Genomic DNA, 21,840 nt, shown 5'->3' on the forward strand with positions numbered 1-21,840 from the left:
CCAGAATATGAAGTAGGTACCCCGCTCAAACTTGGTTTCATTCAGCAGTTCGCCGAAGCTCTCAATAAGGAAGAAGACTGTTTTGAATACATACGCGGAGAAAAAGGATTGACGAAATTTTAGTAAAATTAGTTCGGTAATGTTGGTATATAACGGTACAAGAACAAAGTTTACCATTAGTTCGGTAAAATCATTTTCAGGAAACACTAAGTCGCAAAGACAAAATATTATCGTTAAGGGATTGATAGACGAACTGAAGAAAAATCTATACCAAGCTGAAGAATCGAGATTATTTATAGATTCTTCGATTTGATCTTCAAATATCCTTGAACTGCACTTGATATTATCAAATTAACCACGGATTCGGAGTCAGTGAGCCTCAAAATGTATTAATATAGTAGTCTAATACTTTTGCAATTTACCATATCTATATAATAACAGACATTGACCTTGAAATAACCTTCAGGGCTGTGGTAAAAAAATAAATATCAATCGTATCTGAACGTCAAATTGTCTGTTCTTTCAGAATCTGCGGTTAAAAATTCATTTTTTGCAGAATATATATGTTTGACCTTACAATGATCTTGACGTCGACGCTAAGGGTCCCAATGGACTTCGGATTCGGATTTAGCGACCCCCAAAACGTACAATGTTGACATTTTGAATAGGTTATTACTGTTTTCCCTGATTTGACCTTCAAATACCCTTGAACCTGACGTGCTGGGGTTAAACGTATGCCGGATTCGGATTCAGCGGAAAAAAATACATAAGGATACAATGGTTTTGCCGATGGACATTAAAGTTCTTTTTTTTTTGTGGGCCTGTGTTATCCAAATATTTATGTTAATAATCACAAATTTATATTAATTTACATCAATTGTCAATAATATCACCGTTTTTGTATTATTTCCGAGCCCTCGAGGCCCTTTTTGTATGGAAAATTTGCTCAGGGTTAACGGTTCTTAATAGTATCTCGGCGGTGACATGATGTTTTATCCTTCTTTAGTGTTCGATGAACAAGGACAATTGATGCATCAAATGCTTTATGTGTAATTCGGAACACGTTCTATATCCTATTATTGTTTTACGTCTAATGAATGATAAAAATAGAATGACACAATAGCGCTGATATTGTTGATATCGCTTCCTGAATACAACCTTAGCTGAATTTCTTACACAATTTATCTTTTTTTATCTTCTCAATGTGAAAAGAAAAAGAGGGAAAACGAACTGTGTACTAGAATTTAACTTGGTGCCACTTGTCGATATCAAATACAAATGATACATACCAAATCTTTTATGTGAATGATGCATATTACTAGAGTTTTTTACTGTACAGTAAAAAATTAACATCTGGAGACACTGGTAGTGTCTCGCGCTAAGCTGCGCGAAGCGACACTGCCGTGCCTCCTTTACGCGAACCGACGAGTTGCGGCAAATCGAGATTATCGGATCTCAATAACGGCTAAACCGACCGCGTTCTATGTATGCTCAATCGATAGCCCCCACACGGATTGTATGATAAAAGTGGTTTTATTATTTTTCTACGTGCCCTACGAGTGGAGATATCACGACGCAAAGTCCGGATTTTTTTATTTCTATTATAATTTTAAGAAACGTCGTCGTCATTATTATTATTGTCATCGTCGACCAGGAGAAAACGTCCATCTCGTTTTTTTGACAATAGAGGGCTTTTGACTTAACCTAGCGATGATAGCATTGCACATTCGAACGTGATCAACCACACATGACGGTTGTGATAATCAGCGATGGCAACATTGTCACATATACGATGTAACGTGTTATAATTAATTAATTGAAATTATGCCCTCTAAGGTCTCGTCCGGATGGATAGTATAACTATGTAGTCGTGCCCTGCACGCGCTCTGGCAACATATTTCAAAGAATGGCCTCACCGCCAAAAGTAAAATTCCCGAGAGTAAATCGCCGCGCGCCGATGCGAGTCTACCTTGCTACGTCACGCTGTGCAAGCGACGCCATGTTCATTGCGTTCTGTTCGTTCTTCATGGCAACAAGTGCGCGCATCATGCCGCACAAAAATAGAAAGAGAAGTGCCTACGGAAGTGAATCGCGGGATCGCTCGCGAGATCGTTTGCGAGATCGCTCGCGGGATCGATCACGAAAGCGTTTTCGGAAACATTCGCGCACTATTTCGTGCGACCGTTCTTCGGACAAGCCATGCGGCGCCCGTGCATCCAGTCGTCACCCACCGGGGGAAAAGCGGTCAGCAGGAGAGTCCCGAGCTTTCAAACATCATTCCAGCAATACTTTTCTCGAGTTCTTTGAACAGATGCGTGACCTGTTTTCGCGCACGCCACCGATCCCTAACCCTCTCTCACGTCCGGCGAGAGGGTTAGCTCGCCGGCGCAGGAATCTTTGAGAACCTCGCTGTCGACGCCTGTGCCTTCCTCCCCAGCCTCTATTCAGGGTACTGAAGAGCCGACGGTCCCCCAGAGGGACCGGGGCGTCGAACCAGGTATAATCTCTTGTCGACCCAAAAATCTGTAATGTTTGGCAAAGAGAGATTATAACCGACGGCCTCTTCACATCTGTTACTGATTGTTGAATCCTTTTTCGGTCTTTCAAAACCAGAGGTCACAACCGAGCCAGAAGCGCTGCTCGCGGCAGACCAGGATGCATCCTTTGCCGCAGAATTGCCAGCTGACTCCCATAAGGTAACAGAGGCTCAGACTCTAACCTCCGAGCTTTTTGGTGAGGTTCAGGCACCCACGTCGCCATCCTTCTGGAACTCTGTGGTCTTGAATTCCATCCAGTCGGAGTCTCGTAGCGGCCTTCCAGTTGACTTACGGTCCACTCTCCTAGCAAAATACGAGGTTAAAAACGACCTCCTGATACCGCCGAAGCTCAATAAGGAACTTTTGACAGCGCTCACCCCTTCTGTGATCAAGCGAGACGAATATCAGGCTCTCGCGCAAGCTCAGGTAGGAGCCTGTTTAAATGCATTCGGCACAGGTATGTCGCAATTACTCAAACCAGAGGTTTTACAGTCCCTTAATGATGAGGCAAGGTTAACCTTATCCTTATTCGCTGAAGGCATCCACTTGCTCTCTGATCATCAATATCGCCTCTCACTAGACGGGCCTTTACCAAGCCTTCTTTAAATATTGTGAAGAAGAGCGCCGCGGATTCTGCTCCTATTAGTGATTTTCTCTTTGGGACAAATTTTGCTGACACCCTCAAGGCGGCTCAGAACTGCGAGAAGGCTGGCCTTCTCAAAGAGAAAATCATCAATAGGAGCAGAATCCGCGGCGCTCTTCTAAATCTGTCTAAATCATCAACTCAGATTGGAAAGAAAACTCTACAACCAATACGCCAGGGCCCGCAACGACGTATCCAGCCAGGTCCACCCAGACAGGCAATGTCGGAAAACCGCAGGCCTCCTGTCCGCTCCTCAGCGGCTCAGCGGACGGGAGCAGGCTATCGCAGCAGCCGCACCCGTCGCTCCCACTCCCGCTCACGGAGCAGATATCATCGTTAGACAGGGTAAGGCTCGCAGGGCGCTTGAGCGCTCATATTGAACAGTGGTCGGCTATTACCTCCGATCCTTGGGTCCTAGAGGCCATACAGGGCTACCGCATTCCCTTCATGTCTGTGCCCTTTACGAGGACTCTTTACTCAGAACTATCTTTTCCTCAGTCAGACGTCCTCTGGTGTAACAAGGCGATCGAGCGTCTCCAACTCAAGGGAGCCATCGTTCCGGTTGAACCCTGTGAAGGGCAATTTCTATCCCCATTTTTTAATAAAGCCTCAGGAGATAAACGCTTTATTCTAAATTTAAGAAAGCTAAACAAGTTCATCGAGCCACCTCACTTTAAATTAGAGGATTGGCGAACTGTTATTCGTCTTATGCTTCTCGGAGTGCATATGGCTACCCTCGACCTAGAGGACGCTTACCTATCAGTTCCTATTTTTAAAGACCATCAGAAATACTTTTGTTTTCAGTGGCACGGGAGACTATTCAAATTTACGGCGCTACCCTTTGGCCTCTCTACAGCACCATTTCTTTTTACTAAGATTCTCAGGCTGGTCGCTGCCTACCTGCGCAATAAAGGCTACCAATCAATTATTTACCTTGAGGATTTTCTTCTCTTAGGTTCATCCTTTGTCGAGTGTCAGACGAATGCCATTGTAACGCTGGAGCTTCTCCAGTCTCTAGGCTTCTATATTAACTTTACCAAATCACGCTTAAAACCCTCAACTAGATGCAGATATTTGGGTTTTATTTTTGACTCTGAGAAGCAGTCTATTTCGATCCCCCCACAAAGACGTAACAGCCTATTCAAATTAACGTGCAAGATGGCCCATAGAACCGAATGTCAAATAAAACAATTCGCAAGTTTTATCGGCTCTCTCATCTCTATTTGCCCAGCAGTGTAATATGGCCTTCTATACACTAAGGCCCGTATTCAGAACGCGCTTTTATCGATAAAAGCGCACTTTTATCTCTGAAATTCTATAATATGCGTGACGTAAAGTATGGTATGTTAGCGTGCTAACATCGTTGTAAGCGCGTTCTGAATATGGGCCTAAGTCTTTTGAGAGGGCAAAATTTTTAGCACTTTTAAAAAATAGCGATAATTACAGGGCAATAATGGAGATTCCCTCTTTTCTCGCTTCTGATTTTAGGTGGTGGATCAATATCTTCTCAGACCAGAATCAAGTTAATAAAATACGCTTCTCAGGTATCGTTCGTGAGATCTTCTCAGACGCCTCTCTGAACGGTTGGGGAGCAGCCTGGGAAACGAGGTGCACGCATGACTGGTGGTCCAACTCAGAACGATCTCTTCATATAAACACCTTGGAACTCAAGACAGCATATAACGGTTTTCGCTGCTTTGCAGCCGATCTTCGGTGATTGGTGGTGTCCAAGGGGTGATCCCGATTGATCACGGCTTGATTGGACACCACCAATCACAGCGATCGGTGCTTAGGAGCTTTGTAGTCTCAAGCGCTGTGAGTGGCTCGTGTCCAATTGAGCCGTGTCCAACTGGGTGCCACCCCTCAGCTCCGCTCCATGCCTGGTGGAACTTTTGCCGGCAACACCAGTTACCTCTCTTCTCTCCTTCAACGCCTCAGATGTTAGAATTTCTTTCTCAAGAGCTGCCTGGCATCGGGTCATATTCAAGCCTGAACACAATGAGATCAGCAATTTCTTTAATCTCTGGTAATGAGATCGGTAGTGACCCCATGGTACGGCGTTTCTGCAAAGGAGTGGCGGCGCTCAAACCACCGCGCCCACGATACGACTTTGTTTGGGATCCTGCTCCAGTGATAGCTAAATTAGCTTCAATTTACCCTTACGAAGAGGCTTCCCTTAGGGTTATTATCAAGAAATTAGCGCTTTTGAGCCAAGAAATTGGCCCTTGGTACGGGACAACGAGCGCAGACCCTTTCTTCTATAAGAATATCACAAATCTCGCTCGACCAAAAACTAATTATTCGCTGCCCGGAGCGGACCAAGACCTCGGCCCCAGGTCGTTGTCAGCCTTTTTTCTCCTTTTCTCGATTCACAGAATACAAAAATCTCTGTATAGTGCTTCTCACGGAACACTACATCAAGAGAACGGCCAACCTTCGCCCACCCTTATGTGACTCTCTATTCATATCATTATCCAAACCTTTTCGAGCAATATCAACTCAGACTTTTAGTCGCTGGATAAAACAAGGTTTGAAGGACTGTGGTGTCAATACCGACGTATTCTCAGCTCATAGCACCAGACACGCCGCGACATCTCGAGCGGCTCAGAGAGGAGTTACCCTAGATCTGATCAAGAGGGCGGCAGGTTGGACGGGGGAATCCAGAGTATTCGCCAAATTCTACAACAGACCTATCATCAATCAGGAGGATTGCAGCGAAGCAGTCCTGTTACCTGAGGATAGGTCCGCCACTACTACGAGAATATAACCCTGGAGCAATCCCGTTACTAAAGAAGGTGGCTGGAGATCCTCTCTGTCACAGATATATATGCAACAATTTTCTAAAGAACAATTATTATTTCTTATTGTTATATCCCCATTACTTCTCTTCTCTGTGAGTTTAATTAAAATATGAGCTCATATCAAGCAAGTATTTTTATTATGTTTATAATAGTCGCAAATCACGGATTTTTGAACAACTACATAGTTATACTATCCATCCGGACGAGACCAGGGGCATAATTAGGATCGAACTTCACAGGTAAGTTCGTTCAATCTATCAATTAAAATTCATAAAATGAATTAAAATAAAATATTAATTATAATTAAAATGAAATATTGAGATTGTCGTTGAAGATCTAGGTATTTACCGCGTCGAGGAAGAGGGTGTATAGATATTCAGGAATTAAGCGTCTAGTGTTTGTCATTAAGGAATTAAGCGTCTAGATGTTTGCTGTCGAGGAAGTGGGTGTCTAGGTATTCGCCGTCGAGGAAATGGATGTCTAGGTGTTCGCCGTCGAAGAAGTGAGTGTCTAGGTGGTGTCTACATGTTCGCCGTCGAGAAAGTTGGTGTCTAGGTGTTCGCCATCGAGGAAATGAGTGTCTAGATGTTTCCCGTCGAGGAAGTGGGTGTCTAGGTGTTCGCCGTCGAGGAAATGGATGTTCTAGGTGTTGTCTACATGTTCGCCGTAGAGGAAGTTGGTGTCTAGGTGTTCACCATCGAGGAAATGAGTGTCTAGGTGCTCGCCGTCGAGAAAGTGGGTGTCTAGGTGTTCGCCGTCGAGAAAGTGGGTGTCTAGGTGTCCGCCATCGAGGAAATAGATTCGCCTTCAAAGAAGTGGGTGTTCTAGGTGTTATCTATATGTTCGCCGTCGAGGAAGTTGGTGTCTAGGTGTTCGCCGTCGAGGAAATGAGTGTCTAGGTATTTGCCGTCGAGGAAGTTGGTATCTAGATGTTCGCCTTCGAGGAAGTGGATGTTCTAGGTGTTGTCTACATTCGCCATCAAGGAAGTGGGTGTCTAGATGTCCGCCGTCAAGGAAGTTGGAGTCTAGGTGTTCGCCGTCAAGGAAATAGGCATGTAGGTGTTCGCCGTCGAAGAAGTGGGTGTCTAGGTGTTGTTTTGCCGTCGAGGAAGTTGGTGGCTAGATGTTCGCTGTCGAGGAAATGAGTATCTAGCTGTTCGCCGTCGAGGAAATGAGTGTTTAGGTATTCACCGTCGAGGAAATGAGTGTATAGGTATTCGCCGTCGAGGAAATGGGTGTCTAGGTGTTCGCCGTCGAGGAAATGAATATCTAGTCAAGGTGTTCGCCGTCGAGGAAGTGGATGTTGCCGTTGAAGATTAAGTGTCTAGGTGTTTGCAATCGAAGAAGTGGATGTCTAGGTGTTTGTAGTCGAGAAACTGAGTGTCTAGGTATTCGCCGCCGAGGAAGTGGGTGTCTAGGTATTGTCTGCATTCGCTGTCGAGGAAATTAATGTCTAGGATTTCGTTTGCCGTCGGAGAAATGAGTGTCGTGATCAACGCCATCAGTCGGAGGTCTAGGGTGATTAGTGTATAGCAACTTAATTCGACGCGTTTTTGCATAAAACGAAAGAATCTGGCAGAAAAAAATGTCGCTCTGCCTCGTGAATCGAGATATTAAGCGTTAAAGTTGACAACTATTGGTTTTCTCAAAAAGTATTGTATTCTATCAAATATTAATTTTCTTCTTTACAGGATTGTACTGTAAATAAAATAATGCAGAATATGATTAGATCGCAAGTGTAGTGGGGAATGAGACAAGAGAATTCTGATATAATATAAAATTTTAAAGAATATGTATTTAATAATTAATGAATCCATCCAGAAAACGTCAAGATTTTTTCAAATGTAATTTATGAAAGGATGTTTGGAACAAAATTTGGAACTTTGTCAAATTCACGTATGTGTGGTTTACATCTCTGTTTAACTGCAACGAATTTGTTAACTAAGTTAGGAAACAATAATGAAAAAATTTATAATTAATATTTAATAAAAGAAAATCGAACGGAAATGGAATTATACACTGGTATATTTGTTAACTAGGCTAGGAAATGATAATGACAAGCGATTTATTCGATAACGATCTCCATTTGTTTATAACTCAATATTTAACAAAAGGAGATTAGATGATGAAAACGAAAAAATTATACGTCGGTAATTTTACAGTAATATGAATAAGAATTTTTTTACAGTAACATGAATGTATAAGAAATAGAAATAGTTTGTGTAACTGCTAATTGATACAAGGTAAGATTATTTGAGACTACTTAGGGCGACTGTTACCAACGCTGATTAACTTTATCGATGTTTAACTCAATCAGCAGTAGAGCAAATAGTAAGTCTGTATATCGTTCTTATTATCTTCGTGATATCTCAGCAAACACAAAGTTACATGTAACGTACTCGTTAGTTGTAATTTTCCACTCAACAATATAATTGCAATATAACACACGTGTTATATTATAGTTATATTGTTGAGTGGGAAATCACAACTAACGGGTACGTTACATGTAGCTTTGTGTTAGCTGGGATACTTCCATTTCTGCGTTCCTACTTAACTGTGATAACTTCTGTCTATAATAGGACGACTGCTGATTGAGTTAATCGGCGTTGGTAAGTCGCCCTTAAAATACTATAAACATAGTATAATTATTATATGAATGTATAAGAAACAGTGTGTGTAACTGTTCATATTACTGTAAAATAATGCATCTTACAATTAGTTTCTCTTTCTGACCTTCATGATTTATGTCTTAAATATAAACAAATGGAGACCGAATAAATTGCTTGTCATTATCATTTCCTAGCCTAGTTAACAAATATACCAGTGTATAATTCCATTTCCGTTCGATTTTCTTTTATTAAATATTAATTATAAATTTTTTCATTATTGTTTCCTAACTTAGTTAACAAATTCGTTGCAGTTAAACAGAGATGTAAACCATACGCGTGAGAGAATTTGACAAAATCCCAAATTTTATTCCAAATCGTAAAAAAATACATAATAATAATTAGATAATTTGCGGGAGGAATAAAATATAATATTACTTGTGTTTATTACATATAAAATTCGTTGCAGTTAAACAGAGATGTAAACCATACGCGCGCGCGCGCGTGAGAGAATTTGACAAAGTCCCAAATTTTATTCCAAATCGTAAAAAAATACATAATAATAATTAGATAATTTGCGGGAGGAATAAAATATAATATTACTTGTGTTTATTACATATAATATGCAATAGCTCCTGACAGACTTGGGAAATTGTTCGTTGCAGATAAACAGAGATGTAAACACACCATACGTGAATTTGAAAGTTCCAAATTTTGTTCCAAACATCCTTTCGTAAATTCCATTTGAGAAAAATCTTGACGTTTTCTGGATGGATTCATTAATTATTAAATACGTATTTTATAAAATTTTACATTATATCAGAATTCTCTTGTCTCATTCCCCAACACACTTGCGATCTAATCATATTCTGCATTGCCAGTAATGCGTGCTCGCTCCTGCCCATAGGCATATAGGCAACTCGACTTGCTGAGTACATTATATTTTATATCATAATTATAAAACGATGGGGGTGGCGGTGGATAAATTTTATGATGATATCCTTTGTGTATATGATCGTATACAAACTACCTTTTTGAAAAAAGATAAAAAAAGCGCTAAGCGTGTGTGCTTCTCGTAAAGAATCACCATTTGGACCAGTTTCACCAACGCCAATTACTTAATCGGCCGTGAAACTGATGACTAATCACATTTGCTGTTTAGTAGAACTAATGATATGTATCATTTGTATACAAGATTTGATATCAAGAACTGGCGTCAAGTTAAATCCCACTTCTTTATACCATGCCAAATTAAATAAATAATGAATATTAATCTTATGGTATGTATTATTTGTACGAACGATTTGATATCAATAACTGTGGCGCCAAGTTAAATTCCACTATCAAAAATGAAAAGTAAAACTCAAGTGATACTATCTTTATTATTTACTTAATCCAAATGGTACTATCTTTAATTTTTATGCAATGAAACCTAAGTATACGTATACTTATTGAAGAATCTTCCTATTCCAATCCAAATGGTTTAAATTCCTCTTAAATGAAATTATTATATCACAATTCATTCAAAGACATTTCCTCTTCCAACTAAAGTAGTGGTTATTTAATTCTCCTTCAAAACATTATACAAAACACTATCACAAAATTGCGTTATCTTACTCAATTTAAGTGTTACCACAAAAAATTAAAGAATTAACCGTGTAAAATGAAAAAATTTAATTTAAATAGAAAAATTTTTCATGTAAAAACACTTGGCGCTGCTAGATAGAGTATATATATAAGAAAAAATCTATAAGATTATTAATTATCATTCCAATTTAAAATTGGAATGGTAATTAATAAAAATAATATAAGATAATTGTATATAAGGATTGCAACACAAAAATCGAAAATGCTTGGAAATAGTAGTGCATAAATCAGCGAATTATTTTGCATAGTCAGAGTATTTAATTTTGCAATTTTAAACGAGTTTGAAATAAATATGACTGTTCGCTCCAAGAGGGAAGTGTCTTAGCGTGTGTGAAGTTGGCACCTCATCTTTTGGCACCACAAGTTTTAATAAGAGTTCCAATGGCACCCGCAATAGTTCTATAGTTCCTGATAAGTTTTATAAATAGTTCCGTTGATTTAGCTAAAAAAAATAACACTTGAAAATTTGCGGTGCTAACTTCCCGTGGCACCGCAAGATTGAGTAAATCAAATCGAAAACCATGAAATTTTATAGTTCTCGATGAGTTCTACAGTTCCTGATAGGTTTTAACAATAGTTCCGGTCTCTAAGTATTTTTAAACAATTTTTTAATCTGCGCGCCAGCACCGCACTCCAAGAGTAAAGTACCTCTCAGCAGGCAGTCCCAGCTGACTTTTTGGCATTTTCCGATAGTTCTACGATAGTTCCGACGATTTATGTAGGTTTCGGCCAGAGTTCCCGCATTTAAGTAATTTTAAACAATTTTTTAATCTGCGCGCCAGCACCGCACTCCAAGAGTAAAGTACCTCTCTGCAGCCTGTCCCATCTGACTTTTTGGCATTTTCCGATAGTTCTACAATAGTTCCAACGATTTATGTAGGTTTCGGCCGGAGTTCCCGCATTTAAGTAATTTTAAACAATTTTTTAATCTGCGCGCCAGCACCGCACTCCAAGAGTAAAGTACCTCTCTGCAGCCTGTCCCATCTGACTTTTTGGCATTTTCCGATAGTTATACAATAGTTCCGATGATTTATGTAGGTTTCGGCCGAAGTTCCCAAAAGTCAGTGCTGAGAGGTACTTCAGTCTTGGAGTGCGGTGCTGGCGCGGAGATTAAAAAATTGTTTAAAAATACTTAAATGCGGGAACTCCGGCCGAAACCTACATAAATCGTCGGAACTATTGTAGAACTATCGGAAAATGCCAAAAAGTCAGGTTGGACTGCCTGCTGAGAGATACTTTACTCTTGGAGTGCGGTGCTGGCGCGGAGATTAAAGAATTGTTTAAAAATACTTAAATGCGGGAACTCCGGCCGAAACCTACATAAATCGTCGGAACTATTGTAGAACTATCGGAAAATGCCAAAAAGTCAGCTGGGACTGCCTGCTGAGAGGTACTTTACTCTTGGAGTGCGGTGCTGGCGCGCAGATTAAAAAATTGTTTAAAAATACTTAGAGACCGGAACTATTGTTAAAACCTATCAGGAACTGTAGAACTCATCGAGAACTATAAAATTTCATGGTTTTCGATTTGATTTACTCAATCTTGCGGTGCCACGGGAAGTTAGCACCGCAAATTTTCAAGTGTTATTTTTTTTTTAGCTAAATCAACGGAACTATTTATAAAACTTATCAGGAACTATAGAACTATTGCGGGTGCCAATGGAACTCTTATTAAAACTTGCGGTGCGAAAAGATGAGGTGCCAACTTCACACACGTAGTGTCTTAAGGATTGCAGTGCAAAAATTAAGACTGTGTGCATATGATAGCGCATAAATAGCACATTAATTATGTGTATTTAATTTTCCAAATCGATTGTTTTTAACGGGTGGGAGGGGCTAACTGACTGCCTCCTCAGCCCCCAAAAACAATTTTTTTTTTAGCTAGACGAAATGGCTGCAAAAAATTTTTCTTGCGAATATGGATAGCACATAAATAGCGCATTATTATATAATTTTTTCATTATGATTTGGTTAAGTGGGGGGTCAACTAGGCAGACGTCTTTTTGTACTTATACCTATATCTAGATACCATTTCTTGTATACCGATATCTATACTTCATACATTTTAGTTCTAGATTATACTTTCCTGCATTAAGGCAATTTTGTTATTGCCACAAGTTTGTATTACATTTTGAAATCATTATATTTAGAAGTTCAGTCTCAAATTAGCACCGAATGAATTGAATTTTTGAGTCAATTTATAATATTACATCAAGTTATGCAGAGTGTTACATATGTTTTATTATTTTGATTATAATTTCTATATTTCAACTTTATGTGATTTAACATTAAAAACCGTTGCCTAAATTGTATTAATGATTTAAAAAATTGAGGTCAAATTGTTTGTAATTTCTTTTTTATGTTATTATTCTAATAAATTTATTTACATATTTAGTTACTGTGTTGGTTTTTTACAGGTATTTTACATTATTAATTTATTTAATTTCATATTTCACTGTATTATTTTTCAATAATAAGTAAATGTTAATAAATCATTTAATAAATCTAATTAATGACTTCATAAGTATTACTTCATTTTATTTTATACGTTAAACTTATTGAATATTTATGTATGTAACGAATTCTACAAATGCAAATATTCTTATAATCTTGTTTTGCAAATGGCATAATTTAAATAATAGGTATTAATAATATTACATCATTTTGTATATTTGTAGTTTTAAATTTCTTTTATATTTTTTTTCTTATTTTTCTTATAATGCAATTTTAAATATAAAATGGAATTGCGGCGTAAACTGGTACCTATCTGTGAGACAGATCATAAGCTAACTTAATCTTTATGTAGTGTTGTGTTAAATGTCAAATTATAGTCCTCAGAGCTGGAGGCAATCTTGTATTTACGGAAAAATCCACAGAAAAAAAACTGCGTTACATGTTTGCAAAACATGAAATATTAATGTGCACGTATTGTATAATTATACATATATTTTATATGTATAATATATTTCATACGTGTAATGAGAAAATATTACGCGCAGATACATGAAGTACATAAATCATACCTAACAAGCAAACTGTCATTTAACGTCAAAATAACGTTAAAGACATCATTTTAACGTCAAAATGCAATTTATTCGGAAATTTTATGTTAAAAATAATAGAACCTGTATCTACACTCTAAATTTTTGGAAGTGAAATTTCACTCCCAAACTATCACAAAGAGTGATAGTTGCGCCAGTCCGACAGGAGTGAAATTTTCACTCTTAGAGAGTGAAAAATCACTCCAAATGGGAGTCAATTTTCAATCTATGTGGAGAGTGAATACATTTCACTCTCTGAAGGGAGAGACTGAAACTTCACTTTGATAAATATTAAGTTTAGCCTTCTCACGTCTAATCTAAAAATTATTAGGCTCGTTCGACGTGTTTTTGCACAAAATAAACGAATATGGCAGAAAAAAGCGTCGCTCTGTCTCGCGAAACGAGATATTAATCATTAAAATTGATTTTTTAGGTTAGGAAATTCACTCCTGGAGGAGTGAAGTGAAATTCACTCCTTGTCAGATTGGCGCAACTATCATTTTTCTTGGAGTGAAATTTCACTCCCAAAAATTTAGAGTGTAGGTACTGAAAATAGAATACCTTACACAATATTGACCATATACATATTTTATGCTCTGCAAAGGTGTAACACAGTTTTTGTTTCTGATGGATTTTTCGTAAATACAGGATTGCCTCCAGCTCAGAGGACTATAATTTGACACTATAACGCAATACTATATAAAGATTAAGTTAGCTTATGTCTGTCTCACAAACAGGTACCAGTTTACGCTGCACTTCGATTTTATATTTAAAACCATATTATAAGAAAAATAAGAAAAAGAAAAATAAAACAAATTTAAAACTACAAATATGTAAAACTAAAAAATGAATTCGTTTTTATCTGAATATGTTGAATTTAGAATCTAGATGATTGTATTTAAAAAATATATTAGTAAAAATCGACAAGCAGTTGCAGGATAACAACAATTACGAAACCAATCTTCGAGAAGATTACGAAAATATAACTTTGATGCGGAAATCATGAACAAGCTTTAGGATTGTATAAAAGCAGGATGAAAGTCTTCCGCTAGTTGCGTAAATGTTACCAAATTACAGAGGCTATGCAAGAGCTACGCATTTGGATGAAGCAATACTAACATAAGACACGGTTCGACCGACAGAGTTTTGTCGAGATCAGCAAAAAGAAACTCTATATAATATCTGCCACAAATAACGCAGAAAGAGTAATTAATATTGTCCATTGGAGACGTCTCTTTCGGTCTCAATCATTAACTGTCGTTCATGTTACAACGCAAACAGAGTACATATACAAGACATAAAAGTCGCGAGCGTGCCTCAGTACAATAAGTGTCCAAGTGTGTGTGAGTTTTACTGAAGACTTTAATTGTGCAAACAATCAATTGTTCCATCATTTTCTCACGGGATCTCGACACGTGCTCACTACAAAGATCACATGATTTTATGTAAAAACAAGCAACAAATATATATACAAATATATATCAATCTCACACCTAAGTACCGACTTAGCGATACAGATTAGATTAGATGTATGGATACATCGTGCGAATTGCTAATACGAGCGCACTGAGAAAAAGGTACATTTTTAATATCCACAATTTTTATAAGTCAACATCAAATGTGCCTGTATTCAAATCAGCACGATGTTATCTACGCATCCGATTTGTATCGTTAAATCAATAATTAGGTACGTAATCGATAATTTTCTCATAGAGTAAAAAACTGATTCAACTATTCTGATTCACCCTGTGGTGTTGTGTATGAATTATAAGTTTTTATTTTCTTAATCATCTAAATTAAAGAAAAACTTATAATTAAAACTTATAAATAAAATTTATGCTCATTTACAGTTTGTTTCTATCACATGTTTTTATCAATAATAAAATGCAGTAGTTTCTAAGAAATAAGGGGAAGTCTCTTTAGGAATTAATATATCAGCGACTTTCCTCTAACGACATATGTATGTATATACGACATGTAATAAGTATATACGACATTAAAAAAAGAAAATAGCCTAAAAATTAATATAATCTGAGTTGTAAAAACTAATAAAAAATTAATTAATTTTATTAATAACCATTTAATCTAATTAGAAATATATTGTATATGTACACATTAATAAAGTAACATAATTAATTAATAATATAATTTATTATATTCTTGTATATTTTGATAAATTTTTATTCTATTATAAATTTAAGTAATAAATATATGTCATAATCATTATTCAAATAAAGATAATTTGAATAATGAATGTGATAAAAATGATAAGAAATTACTAATTATTACTTCTATAGTTCTACGGATGAAATCATACTTAACGAATAACGGCTCATTAAAAAATATTTACATTATTCATCGATCATTATTTATTATTCCCAAGGACGTAGAACGACTTTTACGATTCGTTGCTTTTCCTGTAGAGAGAAGCGTGGATCCCGCGGAAGCTCAGTTACAAGCAGTCTACAGAAAGAGTACGATGGATCATGAGGCAGATAAAAAGAAAATTAAAAAAGTACAATGGCCTCAATGGATTGCTGGTATCGGAGGTATGTATTTTGTACAATATCGATAAAATATGTATATTAACCAAATATTTTGATCTAGTTTTTAAAATATATTGATATTTATAGATGAGAAAAACTATTTACTTGACTTTATGTATAATGTACAAAGAAAATAATCCACATTAAAAATATAAATATAAGTAATATTAAGAGTCTTTATTTTAGACCGCATATAAATATAAGTAACGACTAATAATTTTGTGTTTTTCAGTCAATCTTCTGCAATTACAAATGGGACTGATATCATTGTGGAGCTCACCGTATATTGCGTATCTGACTTCACCCGAATCTCACATCCCTATGACAATGGACGAGGCTTCCTGGGTAGTTTCTCTATTGAACCTAGGCAGGCTAATTGGTGCCATTTCTGGTTCTGTTGCCGTTAACTATCTCGGTGCTAAAACAACGGTCTTCATAACGAGTTTGCCAATAACTCTCTGTTGGCTCTTTATAATTGTGGCTAATCGAATGGAGTGGTTGCATGTAGCCAGGTTACTAGCTGGCATCAGTCTAGGAAAGACGTACAGCTGCTTCTCACTTTACTTAGGCGAAATTGCGGATCCTTCCATTCGCGGAGCTCTAGTCGCATTAGGTACGCTACGTATTCGTGTATGTAAATCTTTATGGATAAATGCAGTGCATTTTAAAAGTATGAAAATGCTTCATACTGAGATATTTTGAAATGATAACCAGCCAACGATTCCATTAATTTAATTTTCGGATAATTATATCATAAAAAAGTGCGTCTAGATTATTGAGCTGAATCTCGAGCCGAACTTCAAACCGAGCTTTAAATCATGACTCGAACCGAACCTAAAGACAATCTTTGACAAAAAAAACTTCGTGAGTATCGCAAACATTTCAATAAATCATATTATGCTTTTAATTGTGTATTTTATGCAATTAAATACTGAGTCGGAAAGTAAATCATTGCTTGCAACAAAGTTACAGTTAGGGTTACCTTTTTTTCAATAATTATCACTTTACTTCGTTCCTTTTTTACATCTATAACTTAATTTAGTTACATTTTTCAAAACTAATTGACTAATTTAATAGCTGTATACTTTTATAATTATGTTACATTAAACTTATTTATTAATCAAAGAATTGGAAAGAGTACGGGCGTTAGGAGTCAGGCGCGGAAAATGTCGCGCAAATAATACACTTATGAAGCTAATAAATTAGTTTTTATATTCTCTAATACGATATTTTTAATATTTCCCTCCTTTTTCCTTTTTCCTTTTCTTTCTTTTTGTTTAATTCTGGTATTTAAATTCTGTAATGTAAGGGAGCTCACCATGAGGATAACTTTTAGTTTATATATGTTAGTTTGTGGTTGCTCTGAGGAAGGCTAAAAAATGAGCGGAAACATATAAGCGCGTTTGTTGAATAAAGAAGTTTCAAGCTTCATAGGTGTTATTATTTGCGCGACGTCTTCTGCGCTTGACTCCTAACGCCCGTATTCTTTCCAATTCTTTGATTTATAAGGAGTCTTGGTTAGTTTGATTTGTTATACGGACTTATTTATTAATGCATGAGTGAAAAATACCGTCTTCGATCAAAACGGTTCTTCACGCCTAACAATATATTTCTTGTAAATTTATACAGTTTCCAATTCAAGCAAACTATGTGCCGATTATTTGTCTTGAAACACAATCCGATAGAGCATTCCAGCTTCGATTTAGGACTGTATTTCAAGACCGACAAATAATCAGCGTACAATTTGCTTGAATTTGAAATTGTATAAATACACAAGAAATGTTATTAGGCATGAAGAACCGTCTTGATCGAATACGACATTTTTCAATTATGTATGTTCAATCTTATTGGTCAATTTTCACTTAATATTGTTTATTTATCAATATATAAGCCGATCAAAATGAAAAATAAACAATCAGTGATTATTTCTTGTGATTGAAATATATCTTTATCCCTAATAATAGTGATAAAATCATCACAGCCTGTAAATGTTTATATTAACAAGGTAATAATATATTAAATTAAATTCCCGAGATAACAAATTAATAATAAATAAGTAAAAAACATGTAACTGGGAATTAGACGTTGTCGACGGTGCGCAGTTTGTTTTTTAAAAAAAATTTTATATAAAAAATGAAAGTACATGTTTCGGCTAATCTTTTAGCCTTCCTCAACAAAGAACAAACGATTATTACAGTAGAATGCTAGCCATTAATTATAGTTCGAAGTAAAAAGAAAAATAATTACAGTACACTGTTGTCCGATCAAAATCATTGTGAGGCAATGACCATTCTCCCATTATAGAATGAGACTCTCCAGTTGAAAGGCTGGATGGTAGCGATTGTTTGTTTTTTATTTGTTTATATTAAATTAGGATCTTTTTAATATGTAAACGTCTTAATATTGATCCCATAATTTTGTTTCCAAATGTATATATTATATTAATTTATTATAAATAATCTATAAATAATATAGAGCGTATAATTAAACGTTTAATAAATAAGTAAAATAATTTAATGATATTAAAAATGTATACAATTCTTGTGTGTGTGTTTCAAATAGCATTGCAAAATATTAGGAAAAATTAACAGAGAAGTAGTTAAAAAGTAAACTTGTTGACTTTTTAAATAACTGTAACTGTAATGTGTTACTTTTCATCTCATAACAGAAACTAGTTACTTTTACAAAGTAACTTTCCCAATCCTGGTTAAATATACACGCGATGCTCACGATATTTGGTTCGAAGTTCGCCTTTAAATTCAATTTGAGGCTTGGCTTGAAGTTCAGTTCAATAATCTGGACGCATTTTAAGGCAAAATATTCCTTCCAAAGTTTGATAGCAGATATTAAGATACTAGATTGTGTTTACAATAACATGAAAATACATATATTTAAAAAAAGACTTTATTATCGTAGCAAAAAAAATCGCTCTAATATCACATATTCGAAATAAAAGTGATCAAACTTCACTGTCGTAAACATTTATTTTATATCATAGCAAAATCTGTTATTAAAAAATTTTTAATTTGTTCATGAAAATATAAAAATAAAACTAAAGTTAATTTAATTTATTGCTAAAACGAAATCGTGAAATATTTCTAGTAAATTCTTTGTTAAAAAAATTTATACAATTAACAAAATTTTGTTCAGCAAATACAAAATTAGTATTTCTAGCAAATTTTTTTGATGAATATAGTAATTCATCAACTTTAATGTAATACAGGGTGAATCACAATAGTTAAATCAGTTTTTTATCCTATGAAAAAATAATCAATCACACACCTAATTATCGACTTAATGATACAGATCGGATGCGTGGATAACATCATGTGAATTGCTAGTTTGAGTATATATAAAAATAGGCACATTTAACGTTGAGTTGTGAAATTTGTAACAAGATATAAAAAATGTGTCTTTTTCTCGAGGTGCGCCCAGACCAGCAATTCGCACGATGTATCCACGCATCTGATCTGTATCGCTAAGCCGATATAATTAGATGTGAGGTCAATAATTTTCTCCTAGGGTAAGAAACTGGTTTAACTACTCCGATACACTCTGGATATTGTGTCAAAGTAAATCTTTCATTTCTCCATATATAGTCACAAAACTAACTATTTAGACAATGCGCTATTATATCGATTTCTTTAAATTGTTATTAAAAAATATATTTTATATGTACATATTACAGTATTAACATCATTAATATTTATATTTGTACAATATTAATTATGAAACTAGTATTATCACACTAGTTTGAAGAACAATTTGAAGAAATCATCGAAAACATAAAATGGCACACTATCTGAACAATTAGTTTTGTGATGGTATATAATAACTAATAAATGTACAATTTTTAATTTGCATTTGTAAAAAATTCTAAATTGTTAAAGAACATAGAATTGCATTAATAGTAAATAATGATAGATAATAGACAGAATGAATAATTAGAAAGACCGGCACTGAATTTTCTCACGTGCAGTACACAACTTTATTAACAAGACTGATAGAAAAGATATAATACGTTAGACGTAAAGATGCATATAAATTAAAAGGCGTAAACGTTTCGTGTTTTCTTCAGTACGGTATAAATTGGAAACATAAAATGTTGAATAAAAATTGTCCATTAGATTTCTTCTATGAGGCCAAATTGCAAATAAAAAGTTGTCATGTGAGTTAAAAGTTGTAAGATTTATGAATAAGTAAGGTATAAATTCAAATGAATCAAGATTTAAAAGAAAACATTGAATAGATTATCATAAACAATAAATTAAATGTTGGATTCAGAGTGATCAACAGAGTTAAAAAAAGATTGTCACAATCATTTGACAATCCTTTTGTATGCAACTCAGAAGAAATCTGTTCTATTTTAATGGACAATAATTATGCGTTTTCAATTTATATCGCGTTGAAGAAGACTCGAAATGTGAGTCGAAACATTTGCATTTTCTTTTAATTTAATTTATATACGTCTTTATATCTAACGTATTGTATATGCCTTTTCTATCAATCTTGTTAATCTGGAGACACCGATAATGTCTCGGCGCTAAGGTACGCGCAGCGACACTTAAAATTGTACATTATATACAAAAATCCAATATCGGCTATCGTGAGCATTATTTCTTATATTGTTTAAATTAATATAAGCATTCATATAAGGATTAATAAGAATTATATAATAATGTCTTTTTTGCAGCTGTAAGCGGATTATCAATAGGCAATCTAATGATGAGTATCATGGGTGCGTATTTAAGAATGGACGTGAGCGCTACCATATGCTTGGTTCTTTGCGTCATACTAATAATAATTTTCATTTGGTTGCCGGAATCGCCTCATCATTTCGTCAAGATCAAACAGGAGTCTAAAGCGCGAACCTCGATACTCTGGTATCACCGTGATTGCGATGTGGAATCGGAACTGCAAGCACTGAAGCTCTTTCTCGTAAAGAATAGGAACTTACCATTTGCGGAAGTTATAAAGGAATTCAAAATTCCGTATATTTGGAAAGCACAAATACTCGTATCGCTACTCTTCATGTACCTTCAATTATGCGGCATCAATAACGTGTTATTTTATATGGAGACCATTCTGAGACACACCAAAGTGACAGTCATAAAACCGTCAATAATCGTAATTATCGTTACTGCTACCGGGATTGCCGGCTCTATGCTTTCTATGCTCTTAATCGATAGGTTCGGCAGGCGAATCTTAACGATCGTCTCCGCCTTAACTGTCACGATCTCGCTAATCTGTCTAGGTATACAATATCAGCTTCTCGATGCAGGTTATAACCCCGCTAGTCTTCAGGCTCTACCGATTTGCTCAGTGTTGCTCTTCCAGATAGCTTTATACATAGGCCTCGTCTCGATACCTAATACGGTACTGGGTGAGATCTTTCCGCCACATATTAAGTGCGTAGCTGGCTGTTTCGCCAGCATCATCTGTGCGATATCCTCCTTTATCTCCACATCGACATATCAGCCTTTAATCGATTTAATCACAGAAAAATACTTATTCTACGTGTATGCTTTGATGCTGGTAACTGCCGTACCGTATGCTTATTTCTGCATGCCCGAGACTAAAGGCAAGTCATTGCAGGAGATTCAAGAAGAACTGGACGGAAGAACTAAACAGTCAGTTAGTTGAGTTAATTTGAATACATTTACCAAACCTATCTCGATGATCGGTCTATAGAAAATAGACTCATAATGGAACTTGTTTTCTTGCATTTATTACAAAAAGTTTTTCACGATAGATCGATAATGTCGATATCAATATCGAATAATATTGATATGACAAATAATGATTTAATAAATTGTAGTTTCAATGTAATATTTTTATTTCGTCTCGGTAAACCTACATTATTTAATTATTTAGTAACAAGATCGCCTGAGTTGATAAAAAAACATTTTAAAGAATAGATATATAAAAATATCTACTCACCTCTACTCATTGTATATTATCTTTGCGTGGCACATGCATTAAACTGTAAGAATAATTTAATTTTTTATTTTATTTGTAAT

The 21,840-nt window shown here is 35.8% G+C and overlaps 1 protein-coding gene across 1 annotated transcript; it reads left to right on the forward strand.

Annotated features, from left to right (window-relative positions):
• Positions 1 to 15,735: 15,735 nt before the first annotated feature.
• On the forward strand, positions 15,736 to 21,463 carry LOC108762743 (facilitated trehalose transporter Tret1). The gene is made up of 3 exons (XM_018509887.1): positions 15,736 to 15,823; positions 16,053 to 16,433; positions 20,514 to 21,463. The coding sequence occupies exons 1-3, from the start codon at positions 15,754 to 15,756 to the stop codon at positions 21,461 to 21,463; spliced, it is 1,401 nt and encodes a 466-aa protein (XP_018365389.1). The 5' UTR covers positions 15,736 to 15,753.
• The last annotated feature ends 377 nt before the right edge of the window (positions 21,464 to 21,840 follow it).

The sequence above is a fragment of the Trachymyrmex cornetzi genome, unplaced genomic scaffold, assembly GCF_001594075.2.
Source record: "Trachymyrmex cornetzi isolate Tcor2-1 unplaced genomic scaffold, Tcor1.1 scaffold320, whole genome shotgun sequence".
Classification (NCBI taxonomy): domain Eukaryota; kingdom Metazoa; phylum Arthropoda; class Insecta; order Hymenoptera; family Formicidae; genus Trachymyrmex; species Trachymyrmex cornetzi.

Bases quoted from the DNA above. Each gene is read 5' to 3' on its own strand.
- LOC108762743 (XM_018509887.1), top strand. From the start codon at position 15,754: ATGGATCATGAGGCAGATAAAAAGAAAATTAAAAAAGTACAATGGCCT. The intron at 15,824-16,052 runs GTATGTATTTTG...TGTGTTTTTCAG, and splicing joins ATGGATTGCTGGTATCGGAG to TCAATCTTCTGCAATTACAA. The intron at 16,434-20,513 runs GTACGCTACGTA...TCTTTTTTGCAG, and splicing joins CGGAGCTCTAGTCGCATTAG to CTGTAAGCGGATTATCAATA.